Here is a 16,738-nt window from a genome sequence, read left to right on the forward strand (position 1 = left end):
CGATCTTCGAGTTTTGTTTTTTTAAAGTTAGTAGCTAGTAGTATTAATTATTGTGTGGGGAAGCTAGTTCCTTCTTGTCCCCAAACTGTGCTTTATTTGACCCAAACCATGCTTTAACTCAAAGACGATAGGTTAGCATTTGTTTGTTTTTAAGTTCTTTTCGTTGAAAATGATGCCAATCTAGAACTCACCGACTCTTCAACTAAGCAATACTCCACCATCCTTAAATAAAATAATTTAAAAATGCTAAAAAAAAATTGTATTAAAAATGATAAATTGAACTTTTAAAAAAGTTAATGAATAAATTACAAAAGTAAAATTTTAGTATTTGATTTTTTTATTTGTCTCCTTAGGGGTAAAACTAAAAATATTCACTCGATTAAAAACTTATTTTTAATATATTTATTTTAAAATTATTAAATATATTTATTATTTTTTAAATGACCCCTTAATTAATATTACAAGTGGCTTAAAATATAGTTTAAAAAATAATTAATTATTTTATTTATCTCAAAATAATTCATCTATTTTGTTAAATAAATTTGTCCCAAAATAATCAATCATTTTAATTTCAAATATTTTAATTAAATTTTATAATTAATCTTACTTTTATATTTTTTTCAATTTAAGAAGTCCTAGCCCTATGGGATAGTATTATGTCTTTTCTTACTCCTTTAGTTATACAAACAAATTTGGTATGTGGTTTTAGACTTTGTAACATTTGAGAGGGTTTGGTTTGCCCAATCTCTTCTCTCTTTGTTTTTTTTAAATATATAAATTCTTTGTTTAAAAAATTAAAAAAATTATTTCTATTAGTATTATTTATTTTTTTAACAGTAGTGAAATACCCCTTCAATCTTATTTGTAAACAAAAATATTATTTATTTTTCGATCTTAAATATAAATAAATATTAATAAATTCATGTATGTTTAATATCTTTATTGTAAAATTATCTCTATATTAAATATTTAATGTTATATGAATAATAATTTAATTAAAAATATATTAATAATTATGTCAATTTTTTTTACATAAAATAAAAAAATATTTAAATATTACTTTTAATAAACATAAAACATTTTGTTTTGTTTTTGTTTTTGTTTATAGTTAAGGCGGGAGTAGTATTGAATAGATGTTTGTATTTAAAGACACATGGGGGTAGTTTAGGATACAACAATTAAAGTCATGGTTTTTCTTAATTAATGTTGGTTTTAAATGTCTTGTCCTTCAAGAGACCCACAGTAAGTAATTCCGCACAATAAGATGAAGCATTCAACTTAGCAATATATTTTTTACTTTTGCACAAAATGTCATACAGTATTTCGCACGACGAAAAGGACATCAATTGTGGGGTCCTTTTTTCTGTTTAATAGTACTAGTATACTAGTACTATGTAATGTGATGAAATAAATAAATAAAAATTCTAAAACAAGGTACTTGTTGTTACCTGTTCATCACATATCACATGATAACGGATCCTATTGAGGAATTGTTATTTTATTTTATTTTTTTTGGTATATAATGAGGCATTTTTATCATTCAAACAACTTGTGATTTTAAAGACCGGTTGTTTAATAAAGTTCCAAATTTAGATTAAAATTGATTTGATAAGTTTGTTAAGTATCCCTAACAATGACGGTCTATTTAACTTAACAATGACAGTGTATTTAAATTTTCATTTAAATAGAGTAATGTTGTCACCAAATATGACATTTTTACTAAATTAATTTTATCAATAATAAGATTGATATTTTTTTATCAAAAATATAAAGTGATTTTTATGTTAGATTTTGTTATGAGTCGATACGAGGATTTAATAATTACGATTTAGAGAACTGAACAAGCCAGCGCATTACATGTTGCGCAAATATGTTATCCTAGTCAAGAATGCATGTGATTTCAATCAAGATCAATTATACGGATATCCACATTTCACGCCAAGAGATCAACAAGCGGTTATAACTATCTTGCTATATAAGGGAGAACGTGTCATTTCTTAGGTACAATTTGAATTCAATTCTCATTCATCTCATATTATTCTCATATTAACTTGGGTGTTTGAGTGTTAACCTTGCAGGTTATTCCTTCTTCCACCGCACCTAAAGCTTAAGTCCTCTGTTGCGAACTTGCGATCCACATTCATCTGTTGCCGATCAATTATGGTCCCTTGCAGAACAATGGCGCTGTATGTGAGAATCGACATCTGATCCTACTCAACCTAGAATGTCTCAAGGAGTGTTCCAACCTCTCCTGTTCTTAGGATCTGCTCCACAATTTCAACAAGATAAACCATTGCTCAGGCATCACGCCCTGACAAAGGTACATAGACCAGACACATTACCTGGTTTCCAACTACTACAAGCCAACCTCGGTATGCAAAGCACCAACAAACTATTGAACATTGTTTACAACATGGTTTGATAGTAGAATTTGCAAGCAGTAGATGAAATGTTACTCTGCCTTAAAGAAAGCTTTCACAATGAAAATCTGAATGGAAACACAGGGCAAGAGGCCGTTTACCAAATGATTCATACCGTCATCCCTGAATCGGTCGCATCTCGCTGGGATGCAGCTCCGAGATCCCCAAGCCATCGGAGAAGCCAAAGATACCAATACTCCTCATCCTGATCCTGAATGAGACAAAGGCAGTCACACTCTCCCTGAGGTTCACCGTCATCACAAGGAGGAGGAACAGGTGGAGAAACCTCCAGTTAAAAACCGAAAAGAAGCATACATTTTTCACTCATATCATGGATAGTCGAATATCGGAATCACTAGAGAAACCTCTAAAGTTGAATAGTTACACCGAAAAGGGATATCCAGATGAGCATGTGCGGCATGTTGATGATCGTCTGAATTTCTATCACACTGATGATGTAGATTCATCGACCATCTTGTGTGAGAACATCACAACTCTCTTCATATCCCAGAAGAGGCAAGCAACGACAATAACCGCCCTCAAAGGGATTACCCTAGGCAAGAAGGAAAGTTTGCAAAATATGACATTTTTATTAAATGAATTTTATCAATCTTATTTATTGATATTTTTTCATCATAAATTTAAAGTAATTTGTTATTATATTTATCAGTTTGTTAAATAAATTTTAATTCTTTAAAAAGTTGAGTTGTATAGATAGGGAATAGGATTTAGCTGTGATCACTTAGTTAATCCATGTTATAGATCAAGTAAAATGTGACTTTGTTATTGTTTTGGTTAATCCAATTGTGTAAGGCTATATAGCTAACATTTGCTTTCAATTCAATAAATTATTCTCTCATTGACCTCAATGTTTTCTTTTAGTTTCAACAATTGGTATTAGAGATTTACTATTGGGGCATGATCCATATTGTATGAGTGTAAGCAAAAACAATGAGTGTGAGAGAAACAGTGAGTGTGTGTATTAGGAAAGAAATTGAAATTCCCTAGTTTTATGGTCATCATGACCATTAGGCGGTGTTGATGAAAAACTTCCTTCGTTCAAAACAATATTGAAGTCTCATTAAAAGTGAGAAAGGTAGTGACCAATGGAGTATAGCCAATAGAGGCACGATGCAAATTGATTGAAGAACAAAAGCTAAAGGACTTGAATGCAAAAATTACCTCTTTCAAGTAATTTCTTACGATGTGCTTGAATCAATCTTCAACGAGGACACTTTGAAAGGTATACGAGATTCAATGAAGCATAAATTCCAAAGTTCAAACAGTGTCAAAAGGGTACAATTGCAAGTTTTACACATTGATTTTTTTATTCTTCATATGAAAGAAAGAGAAACCGTGAATGCATTTTTTTGTCCCACTTTAACCATTGCTAACAAAATGAAAGCTTGTGATAAAAGTGTAAGTGAAATAACCATTACTAAAAAGATTTTGATATCAATAGTCTCAAACTCAAAAATTAATCATGTGGTATGCTTAGTTGAAGAATCGAGCAACCTATACGATGATAATTAATGATTTGCATAGAAGGTTTCTTATTTATGAGCAAAGGATGAGGAACCAATAAGAAGAAGAGTAGATTCTAAATATATCTCGTGAAGACAAATCAGAGAGAGAGAGAGGGGGTTTAAAGGTAAAGGTATAATTAGAGGTGGTTAAGGTAGAGGAAGGGAAGACAACCCCGTCAACAAAGTTATCATTGAGTGTTTTAGATATCACAAGTTAGAAAACTAGCAATATGAGTGTCTAGATTGGGAGAAAATAACCAAATATGGTCAAGGTGGTAAAAAATGAGGCTTTTGATATGTTTTGAAATTTTAAAGTCCGTGTTGAAAAGAAGTCTGATGAATATATTACTTTTCTCAGGATAGATAAAGGTGGTGAATTCACCTCAAATAAATTTTAAGAATCCTGCAAAGTTCAAGGCATATCCATACAATTGACAACAACTTATATTTTTCACCAAAACAAAATCGCTAAGAAGAAAATAAGACAATAATGAACACAATGCATTTTATGTCGGTAGTGAAGCAGGTTTCAAAAATGTTTTGGCCTGAAGTTGTAAAATGGTGTGTGAATATCCTTAATAGATGTCTGTGCAAAACAAAATTTTAAAAGAGGCATGGAGTGGTGGGAAGCCAACAATTGATTAGCTCATGCAAATATTTCATACCAGAAAATAAGTAAGTTAGATGGCAAGAGCATGAAATATATATATATATATATATATATATATATATATATATATATATATATATATATATATATATATATATATATATATATATTTGGAGTAAATGATGAGTTAAAAGTATATATAATAAATGATCCTATTTCCAAGAAACTAATCATTAGCAAAGATGTAGTATTTAAAAGTTATGAATTCTGGAATAGGGGATAAAGTAAAGAGAATGCAGATCGAATGTTTTGCAATGCAAAGATGATTTTGAAAATGACATTGAAGGAGGAGAAGATGGCAATGAAGATGAAGGCAATGTTTCTGACGTAAGAAATTCAGGTGAATCTAGTTCAACTTCAAGTGAATCACACGAGGATGAATCACTAATTGTGAATAAAATTAGGTCAAAAGAGCGTCATTTTGGATGGATGACTATGACATCAAGTGACAGTTTGTCAGATAAAAATGGTTTGAGTGCAATGATAATACTCATTGAAGATAACTTGCTTACATTTGAAGAAGTTACCAACAACAATAAGTGAAGGGACACAACGATGGCATAAATTGTGTCAATAGAAAAGAACAAGACTTGAGAACTAATTTTTATGCTTAAAGGAGTGAATTTTATTAGAGTTAATGGATTTTTAAGACGAAACTTAACAAGAATGGATAAATAGATAAATACAAAACGAGGTCAGTGACAAAGGAGTATGGAAAAGAATACATACTGAATTATACTTAAGTTTTTGCTTCAATGATCAGACTTGACACCATTCAATTAATACTTGTTTTGATAGCTCAAAACAATTGGAATGTTTTTTAGCTTGATGTAAATAATATGTTCTTTCATGATGAACTCAACGAAGAAGTAATTATGCAAAGCCGCGGGGATATGAGAAGAAAGGTGAAGAAGGAAAGGTCTATAAGATAAGAAATGTGTTGTATGGTTTAGAGCAAACTCCGAGAGTGTGGTATAACGAGATAGAGGCTTGTTTTATTTAGAAGGCTTTGAAAAATGTTTATGTGAACACACATTGTTCACAAATTCCAAAAATTGGGGATAAAATTTGAACAGTAAACTTTTATGTTGATGATTTAATGTATATTGGAAATGATAAAAGTATCTGGGATGAATTTAAGAATTCGATGAAGTTTCATGTTGTATTTGAAGTTTCATGTGAAATTATTTTTTTGTCAAAGAAAATATACTTATGAAATTTTATTAAGGTTTAGAATGGAAGAAAGTAATCAAGGAAAGAGTCTCATAGTACCGCCATAAGTTGTTAAAGGATGGAACTAGAACCAAAATTGATGAAACTTTATTCAAACAAGTTGTTGGATGTACTTGACTGCTACACGATCCGATTGATGTATGGAGTAAGTCCTATTAGTAGATTCATGTCTCTTTGGGATTTTCTATATAAAAGGTAGGTTATACAAATATTGTGGCATATGTTAACAACGATTTTGATTTTGCTAGTGGTCTGGATGATCGGAGAAGTACTATCGATTTTATTTCCTTACTTGGTTTTGGAGCTATTTCTTGGTCCTAAAAATCACCGGAGAAGTACTATGGGCTTTGTTTCCTTATTGGTTTTAGAGCTATTTCTTGATCTTAAAACTTAAAAATCACCTTGTAATGACATTGTTTACTATAGAAGCCGAGTACATAGCAACTTCACCTTGTACATGCCAGCGTGTTTGGATGAGACACGTGGTAGAGAAACTTGATCGTAAAGAGAAGAGGAGCACTCTATGTTTGGATGAGATACTCTATGTTTGGATGAGACAATATATTTGATTCAATAAATGATTTTCTCCAATGATAGAATATAAATCTGCAATGTACCATGTCAATGGCGATTTTAGTCGCTCCCCATCAAGAAATCCATCATAGTTGAAAGAGAGAGAGTAAAATTTGACACTAACAAGTTAAATTTAAAACATAATTTTGGATCTTTTTCTTAAAATAAAGTAAAAGAGATATAAAAGTTAAAACTGAACAATAATCTTAGGTGAATTTTACGACAAAGACAAAAAGTTTACACTTAGAAAAAAAGAGCAAGACACGTCACAATCCTCAATTTATCGTGACATATACATCCAGCGACCAACTTAACTCCTGCGAGATACCACGAGGGATTCATAATTATTCGTTCAAATACCACACAAATCACTATCAAATTGCCGACGTTGTAAAGAATAAACCAAAAAATAAAAACGGACCAATTTTGGCTGGTTATGCTCTTAATGTCTTGTTCTTTTTATTTTTTGAGTTGATATCTGTCTTATTCGTGAACATATACTACAAAGAAAGGCAACAAGTTGAAATTCCCTAAATTATACGATAAGCACTCAAACCGATACAACTTGCTTCTAGTTCCATCTAACGGCATGATGTTAGATAAATAGTCAGACGAGTCACGAGGACAAGAGTTTCCTAGTCAGATTCTTATTGGTTCTTGGCGATTTGATGATTGATGGATAAGATAGTAGCATACACTATTAAGCGAATTAACTAAAAATATAGTAAATGTTACTAGTTAGAGAAAATAAAATGAAAGTACCCAACTAATTTATAAATCAAGAACAAAAGCTAAGAAATTAGAAATGTGGTAAAAGAGGAAAATATCATCTTATCATATATTTATATATATCAGGGAGAGGGAAAAAATGAAAGGTATCAAGGACTAAAGCTTCTATGAACTGCATGTTGCAAGATATGTGTATATGAATCAATGCCTCAGTGTACAATGCAGTTTGATCGGCTCTCACCCTGTAATGGCAGGGTAGCTTCTATACATTGAATGTGATGGTTGGTTTATTTCCATATTTTATATATAAAACTACCCTGGCTAATTTTCTTGACCTCCTCAAGCTTTTTTTTTCATGAAAAAAGTCTACCCCCAACCCTTCTTCTAACAGACACTATGGCTTCCCTTTGCTAAAACTGTGTAAATTTAATGTCATAGGCAGAAAGCTAAGTGCACAAGTAGAGGACATAAGTACTATTCCATTATTTTCCAAACACTCCACTTACGATGTACTTCTCGATGTGTCGTCTTCTGATGGTTCTAAACATTCCTCTGGATTGGCATAGAAAAAATCCTCTTCTTTTGGTCGATCAGGTATTACCAATCTTTTCGTTGCGCCGCCCATGCGATCTGCATGAGATTGCTTCACGGCAGAAGAGAATTCATCCCAGCTCATTGCTCCATTGTTGTATTGATCTATCAACTCAACTAAGAGCTTTCTGTTCAATAAAATTGTCTTCTTGAACCCAAGATATCTGCAGAAGAATGGGAGAGTACAAGTCAATATCATTTGGATAAATGGGAGATACGTGTTCTAGATTGGGGAGTGCACAAAAAAAAAATCTCATAAAGAATAAACGAAAATATAGAGAACAAGTACTATTACCGCCGGTTGAAACAAATTCTAATTTGAATGCAGTGGAATGGAACAGCAAATCATGTAGAGTAGACAAATAACATTTCTTATTATTAGCCAATTTTTACCTGCGATGACCTTCAACTACTTTGGCCATATTTCCATCATATGTAGGAACAAAGATATCACTCTCTAATGAAACAAGATAATCCAATGCTGCCATTTGAGAGGAATGGTTTTGGAAGAACTGGAGTTCAGACGGTTCCAACAGTGTTTCCTTTCTGACCTGTTTCAGACAAGCACAAATGTACAACAATAAGAGGAATTCAAACAAGAAAAGAATCACAATTCAAAGGTTCTCTTGATTGCGCCGTAAGTTAGTTACCAATTTTGGATAGTTCTTTGCTAGACTGGCCATTCTCCTACTCCCACCATATATTTCCCCAGCAGCAATGTAGATTTGAATGTTTTGATCAATGTCAAAGGCCCTAAGCGCAAGAGCAGTCTCTTCGGGTGTTAGAGGACATAAACCATCTTTTCTTTTCAAATCGGAATTAATTATTTTTTCTTTCCACCAAGGATAAGCATATCTGCCAATGTTCAGGAAATTAAAATTTAGCAAAGATTTACGTTATATTTCCTTTCAAACTCCAGGAATGAAAGTTATGGAACAGATAACTCACCTCATCCTTGTCAATTCTTCTACCTCGTCACTGTTGCAACCTTGAGTACAGCCAGAAAATGCCAACATGTCCATCTCATACCTCAGGTGAAGTACCAGAAATGGGCCATTCTGTTTCAGAAGATTGATCACCTTTCTGCCTAACTCCTCAATCTGAGGAGTAAATCTAAGAGCACTAAAATTGACTCGGCAACGCAGCTTCTGAATCTCTAAAGATTGTCCATTATTTGCCAACCGAGCATCCGTTCGATTTAAATGGACAACTTTATACTTTTGTATCAATGGCAGAATCTGAGAGAATAACCACACGATTTGCTTATGAATTAGCAAAAAACATAACTGAGGGCATGGAAGTTATTGGCAAAAGATTAAAATAAAAATAACCTGATTCTTATAGTATGACATGTCAGACCAACTAATCGGGGGCATGGTGTAAAGAAATCCATTTTCCACTTTTCGCTTGAGTCTGGTTGGCAGCTCTTTCAATATCCGCACCTCATCTCTCAAGGATGTAATAAAATGATCCAAATCAAATATATCTTGGAACTCACTGATACAAGTGACATAATCATAATCAGTTATTTGAGAAGAGATCTTAATTGTTTTCCACTAAAGAAGCTGAAAAACCTCCACACTCATACTCTCACCACCACATGGTCATTCAGCTCAAACAAAAATACTGACATGAAATGAAAAACTAACCTGGGGTCAGCCCAAAAGGATGCTTTATCCAATTCAGGGACTATTAGCGTGACATTTAAATATCTTGCAATTGCCACCATATCACATATCTGCACAATTACATCACATCATATAATCAAAACTAAAACCCCCAACACTACCGCAAATATAAAACACCAAACGCATGTACCAACCACTTACCGCCGCTCTCATTTGATTCAATCCTCCATTGCAAGACACCATCAAGTAACCATTGTTTTTATAAACCCCTGCAAAAAATCAACCAAATTATCACCCTCTAAAACAATTGGAAAAGTACTCCAATATATTCAAAGCACAATTCATCCAAACATGTAGAAAAAAAAAACTAAACTCAGTTACAGGAAAAAAATCAGAGACGTAATGCAAAAGTCTATCACAATTTTCTATATACTCAAAAAAATATTGGTTACATCAAAACATTTAACAAATTAGTCATAACTGATAATACTTGTAACGGATTCCAGAGGACTAACGTGCAATTCAATTAAAGAGAACATTATGAAGCACAGACACGAGACACACGACACATACACATCCCTACACCAACATCTGCACCAATAATAATTTGAAAAAATGAATAAACTAATAATCATCACAAGTGTCGGGTGTCGGTTTTGAACACGGACTCAGAGACACTTTTTTTCAAAGGGGTCGGTGCTACATAGTGGAATATATTTCTCAACAAGAAATATGAAATTGAGATGATGAGTAACTAACTCTTGGGTGGAAGAACCCTGGGCAGAGCAGCCGGAAACTCAACGATTGCAGATTCTTGAGTAAAACACGAAGGCCAACCTTTCAAAACTCTAGGACCCCACATATCACCAAATGCAGTTAACTGAACAATGCAAATCCACAATATCACCGACGTGGTAGCTCGTATCATCCACAAGTTCATCCTGGAAGACCTCACCGTCACCGTATTCTTCAACTTCTCAACCTTATTCTTACTCATCATCATCAACCCTTCCCAAATCACTTTCCCTCTTTTGCTCCTACTCTTGTCTTCTCTTCCCCACAACAACGGCTCCTTCATAACCCTCCCTTCTATCAATGTACACAATACCCAACCCTAAAATCTCTAACAATTACACTTCTTCCAATTTCACTTTCCTTGATCCACAACCGATGCCAACCAGATTCAAAACGAACAAAAGCTCAAGAGAAAATGAGTAAACCTCGAATTCCAAACCGCATTCCCACACTTTGCAACACTAAATCTAAATCGGAACGCGAAACGGAGAGATCTCCGAATTCAGAAAAAAAACGACCGGAGGCGGAGAAATCGCCGGCGACTGATCTGGAAGAATCGCCGGTGTCTCGCGCCTGTAAAATTGGCCGGCGAGAAATGGAGCGCGAGAACACAATTATTATATGAACCAAAAAGAGAGAATAATAGAACGCGTCACAAAATAGTGAGAGAGAAAAAAAATGAACGTTTGTATTAACGGTTGGTGACACACGCGTGACCGGCTTGGCTGAAGAAGAAAGAGAAGAAGCACGAACCGTACGGTGGTGCCTCACAAAAACCGAACCGGTCTAGTAAAAGAGAAGGGTGGGTTACGAGTTTTTTTTCTGAATAATCTATTAATTAGGATTCACCGAATAAACAATAATTTCATTAATACAGTTTAATCGGTAATTGTACATAAAATATAGGACATTTTATTTATTTATATTCAGTCATTAAATTATTTAATTTAAAAATAAAATAATTCAGGTTTGAATTCCTATTAACTGAGTTAATTTAACATTTACAGTTTTTTTATTAATCGGGTTATGAGTCTTTATTGGTTGAAGCTGGCTCATTAAACCAAAACAGCCAATTAAATAGATGGGTCCCACCTACGTGTCCTCCATCAAAACTGTGTCATATACGTGGCGAATTTTGATTGTGGGCATTGTGAAAGTACTCTGTGGCATTCGGCGAGTTTCGTTCTCCCGCGCCGACAATATATCGCGAGATTTCATTTCATTTTCATTTTCATTTTCATTCTCTCTTTTCATATGCTAAAGTATATTATAGTATGTAATTAAACTGTGTTTTGCGGTACATTGTACTGCTCGTTCTTGTAAGGAAATGAAACGAATATAATTTTAAGTTTTAACGCAACATATTTCACAATTACTTTTGTAGTTTTTTTTTCTAGTGGTGGATTGTTGTACTAATTTAGAATATTAGCATCAAACTAATTAAGAAATCATAGCTAAATCGGATATTATAACGGTATATTAGTTAAGGAATATTATTCTTTCATGTTTAAGCAGTTATTAATAAATGATAATATTCCAATTTAATCGATCATCCATTAGTTAGTTTGTCTTTATACATTATTACTCAACTAGTTGGTTACTATATCAGTTAACAATATATTTGTTATTAGTACAAAATGTTATTTAATTTTAGAAACTAATCATTTTCAAATCTAGTCATCAATTGATACTTAATTTTTATATTTATCAATAGTTTGTTACTGGTGTTGGATTTAATATATAAAATATAGTAGATGATTTTTAATAAATTTATTTTACAATTTATTGTTGTACGAGTATTGTCAAAAATATATTTAAATTAGGAAAAAAATTAAGTTTCTTATTATTTTAGAATTTTACGAAAGAGAAAGAAGAGGGAAGAAGGAGGAGAAAATTAGGATTGGTTACAATTGTTTTTTTATCCACTTACTTAATTAGGAATTAAAGATTACAAGTGAATAACAATAACTAACATCTCTCAACAATCTGAGAAAGCTAATTTATTTATAGACTACTAAACTAACTTAAATAATTGGGATAAACAAAAGGCTCAATTAGACATGCTAACAATTCTAGTATTTCGATTATTACATGCTTGAGCGTACTTCGACTACATCATGTAGGATCAACATGTGAACATACTTCAACTACATGTTAAACATTTGTCGAACCAAAAAGTTACCCTTGTAGAGATTAGAGTTCGATCCTCTCACAAATCTCTATTTTGGAACAAACTCTACAACATCAAGGGAACAAACTAGTTTTCTTCATGCAACTTTATCAACTGCATAAAGTTGAAAAAATTGCAGTTTGACGATGTTTTGGTGATCATATCAACAGCATTGTCATCAGTCGAAATCTTCAGTACTTGGACATCTCCACGCTCGATAATCTCTCTAACGAAATGCAACATCACATTGATGTTCTTGTTTCGCTCATGATAGGCTGAATTCTTTGACATATGGATTGCACTTTGACTATCACATTTAATAGTGATAACTTGGCCTTGAAGTTTCAGCTCCTTAGTAAAACCTTCAAGCCACAATGCTTCTTTCACAACTTCAGTGAGAGCAATATATTTCGCTTCAATGGTTAATAAGGCAATAACCTTTTGAAGTATTGCTTTTCAACTGATTGTTGTGCCAAACATGGTAAACACATATCCAGAAATATATTTTCTAGAATTCATACATTCTGCATAATCAGAGTCGGCAAATCTTTTGATTTTGACTTTGTTATCATCACCACAAGCTCCAACATAAATAAGTACTATGTTCAGAGACTCATTTATGTACCTTAGAATCCACTTTAATTATTGTCAGTGCACCTTCCCAAGATTGTCCATATACATGCTTATAAGGCCCACTATGTATGCTATGTATGGCCTCGTACAAATCATAACGTACATACAAGAACCTATTATACTAGCATATGGAATGTTATTCATATAGACTCTTAGTACTAGAACTTTGAGTCGAACTTAGCTTGAACTGAGGATTAGTCGGTGTTATAACAGACTTTAAATTCGACATACCAAACTTCTCAAGAATCTTCTTTAGGCATGTCTCTTGAGATAAGCATAATCTTGACTGCTTTCTATCTCCTCTGCAAAACCGATTTTTTTTTATGTATTTGGATGTTATTTTGTAAAAATCGCTCGGTTCGAATCAGATTTTGGATTGATTTTTCAAAACTAATCTAAACCAAACTAAACCGCGTGTATATATTTTTCATACTTATTTATTTTTTATTAATATGGTATGTTATATTAATTTAATATTAGATGATACTTATTTTTTAAATACTATTTATTAGTTTGATTTAATCTATTTTTTTTATCATTATCATTTTATAATATTAACTTTTAATATATTATATTATATATTACATCAAACTTATTATTTATTAATACTTTTAGAATATTAATAAAAGCTATAATTTGTAATTTAAAAATATCAAAAAAAATTGATCCAAATTAAACCGCATGAAATTGGATTGGATTGGATTTTTTTAACCAATCATCCAAAACTGAACCGAACCGGAGTAAATTTATCTTTGGATCGGATGATATTTTGCTTCAAAACTGATCCAAAACGAATTGCGAACACCCCGAGCTCCCAAATCCTTCATGTCGAACTCCTTATCGAGTTCAGCCTTTACCGTCGTAACATCTTCAACATTGTTGCTTGCTATGAGGATGTCATCCACAGAAAGCAACAAAATAACAAGTGAATTTCCAAGTCGAAATCCGAAGTAAACACAGTGGTCGAACTGGCTCCTAGTGAGTCCTATGTGTGTCATAAACTTGTCGAATCTCTTATTTCATTGTCAAGGAGATTGTTTCAGGTCATAGAATGACATATTCAACTTGCACACATAATCTTCTTTTCCCTTTTCTGCATACCCTTCAAGTTGTCTCATCGAGATTATTTCATCTAGATCACCATATAGGATGGCAGTCTTCACATCCATCTGTTTAAGTTCTAAATAAAACTTCGCCACCATAGAAAGCAACATTCGAATGGATATATACTTTACAATAAGGTGAGAACATGTCATTGAAGTCGACACCTTCTTTATGAGTGAACCCCCTAACGACTAACCTTGCCTTGAATCGCTTAGACATTACTCCTTTGATTCTTTCCTTAACCTTAAAAATCCACTTACAGCTGACTAACCTAGCCCCTGCAGGTTTCTCGATCAACTCCCAAGTGTTGTTATCATGAAGATACTTCATCTCATCATCCACGACTTTCAGCTATTCAGACTTATTTCGACTCCTGACATCTTCCTTATGATCTCTAGTTTCTTCATCAAAGACCTCACTTGCAGAGATTAAGGTGAATCTTATGAGATCTTCATAACCAAGTCTCTAAGGTGGCTTGATGACTCTTCTCGAAATGTATCTTGACGATAAGTATTCATTTTCAGTCTCCTCATCGTCATCAACAACTTGTACAACTACTTCAACTTCATCTAGGTTATATAATTAAGCATCACTAGGCCCCACCTCAATAAGAATCTCTTCCTATTCCAGCTCTTCTTCAGAGATCTCTGCATTTCAACCAACATCATCAATTTTCTTGAATTCTATTTCTGCTTCATTGAAAACTACATCTCGACTTATGATACACCTCATGTGACCTGGCTCTAGGCACCATAGCCTATAAGCTTTGACTCCTTCAGGGTATCCAAAAAGCATACATCACAGAGCTCTAGGTTCGACCTTGTCTTGCATAATGCGAGCATATGCTAAACATCCAAATACTCCAAGTCTGTCGAGATTAGGTGGATTTTTTGGCCAGACTTCTTCAGTGTTTTCATCCTCAGGGCAGTCGAGGGGCACCTATTTATCAAGTATGTTGCAGTCACAGCAGTTTCTACCCAAAACACCTTCTCGAATCCCGCACTAACCAACATGCACCTCACTCTTTCTAGAATGGTTCGATTGAACCTTTCATCCAAACCATTTTGTAGGGATTTGTAAGACCCCAATTTTGACCCTAAGATCCCTCATGATATCTCATCATTAACATTGACTTTGGGATAACACCTTGGCATCCTCCTTACCCCTCACCCATTGGGTTTGCATTGAGAGAGATCACCAAGCACATTTGATTATATCATACTTTGTTTTTCATTATTTACTAACTAAAATACCAAAAATATGTCTATGTATAAATTTGTTTCTTTTATAGGTAATGTGTACATCCACCAATGCCTCATCAAGCTCATATCTAGGGTTTGAGACCCTCAATGCAGGGAGATCAATCAAGAGATGGTTCACATTGAATCTAAATATCATATATGGGTCCCCATGTTCTTTATTTATAATTTTGATCAAGAATTCATCAAGAATTTGAAGCTTGTTTGCCTTGGAAGCCCTAATTCATCTGGGTATCTTGTGTGACTTCCTCAGCAAGTTTCTTCAACATTTGATAAAATATTTCAAGGGATACTTCATTATACATAATCTTATACATATATAATCCTCCATGAGTCCAAGATATCAATAGTGTTAGACTATGGCACGGATCTAGAAGGGGGGGGGGGGGGGGGTTGAATAGATCCCAATTAAAAATTGAGTCGGCGCTACCAATTAAAAATTGGTTTTGAAAATTTGTTTTAAGTGCGGAAGCGGCCGAGGAAAATATAGTCTAAAATGAACGATTATTGGAAAACCGGATATGCGTCTAGCCTATGGATTAGTGATAATGTAGAATAAGAATCACTACACTAGTCACACTATCAATGATTTATTTCACTTGCTAGGATTCCTAGTTCCAATGATTCAAAGAGCAAACCAAACTAGATACACAACTAAGATAATTTTGGTTTAGGCAAATTATCAAACACTTGGTGTGCAAAAACACTCCAAGTGATATTTATGTTGAGTAAGTGATTCCAATTAGTCTAGTACAATATCTTATTGTACTTTGGATTCAAAAACAGAGTTTTAACTTCTTACTCAATTAATATCAAGGTTTGATAAAAGTGCTTATACAAAAATCACTTATTTTTAAGCCAAAAATAAATATGCTGAAAAATAGAGAAGACAAAGATTTGATGAGGCAGTTCCCCCGTCGTCCTCGCTTCGGGGTACGTCTGCCCTTAATTCTAAAACTAGAATTGAGATTGCTTTAATAGATATCACCTGTTGAGTATAACAGTTTATACAAGGATTGAAAAGCAAATATACAACAGAATTCTCAAGACGTTGAATGTTGCTTCCACTCCTTGTTCCTTGATTCAAGGTGAATCAAGTCCTTCGATTGTTGTTGATAGACCTCTGATTCCAGCCCCTTTGTTGAATAACTCTCAGTTCTTCAAACCCTCAGCCCGGCTGATCTCAACTACGACAAATCGACCCCGAAATCTTCCCTTCAATATCACTGAATCCGCTACTAGATTGATGAAGACTTCCTCTTCTCAATCACCTTCGCTCAGCTGAAAATTTATGAAGAAATCGTCCAAAAAAAACCCCAACAATCAAACTAATCTTGGAGGACAAAACCCTAAAGGTTTTATTCAAGAAAAAACCTGTCGCAAGCTTCAACCCGAAACGGATTCCCA

General features: G+C 33.5%; 1 protein-coding gene across 1 annotated transcript; it reads right to left on the reverse strand.

Moving 5' to 3' along the window:
* Positions 1–7,233: 7,233 nt before the first annotated feature.
* Positions 7,234–10,864, reverse strand: LOC127133875 (rhamnogalacturonan I rhamnosyltransferase 1). Its single transcript, XM_051061766.1, has 8 exons — positions 10,130–10,864; positions 9,572–9,639; positions 9,392–9,480; positions 9,074–9,239; positions 8,691–8,980; positions 8,393–8,597; positions 8,136–8,293; positions 7,234–7,906 (listed from the first exon to the last, which is right to left on the reverse strand). Exons 1-8 carry the CDS (start codon positions 10,446–10,448, stop codon positions 7,654–7,656), a joined length of 1,548 nt encoding a protein of 515 aa, XP_050917723.1. The 5' UTR covers positions 10,449–10,864; the 3' UTR covers positions 7,234–7,653.
* Between the last annotated feature and the right edge of the window lie 5,874 nt (positions 10,865–16,738).

Source organism: Lathyrus oleraceus, chromosome 1 (genome assembly GCF_024323335.1).
Source record: "Lathyrus oleraceus cultivar Zhongwan6 chromosome 1, CAAS_Psat_ZW6_1.0, whole genome shotgun sequence".
Lineage (NCBI taxonomy): Eukaryota > Viridiplantae > Streptophyta > Magnoliopsida > Fabales > Fabaceae > Lathyrus > Lathyrus oleraceus.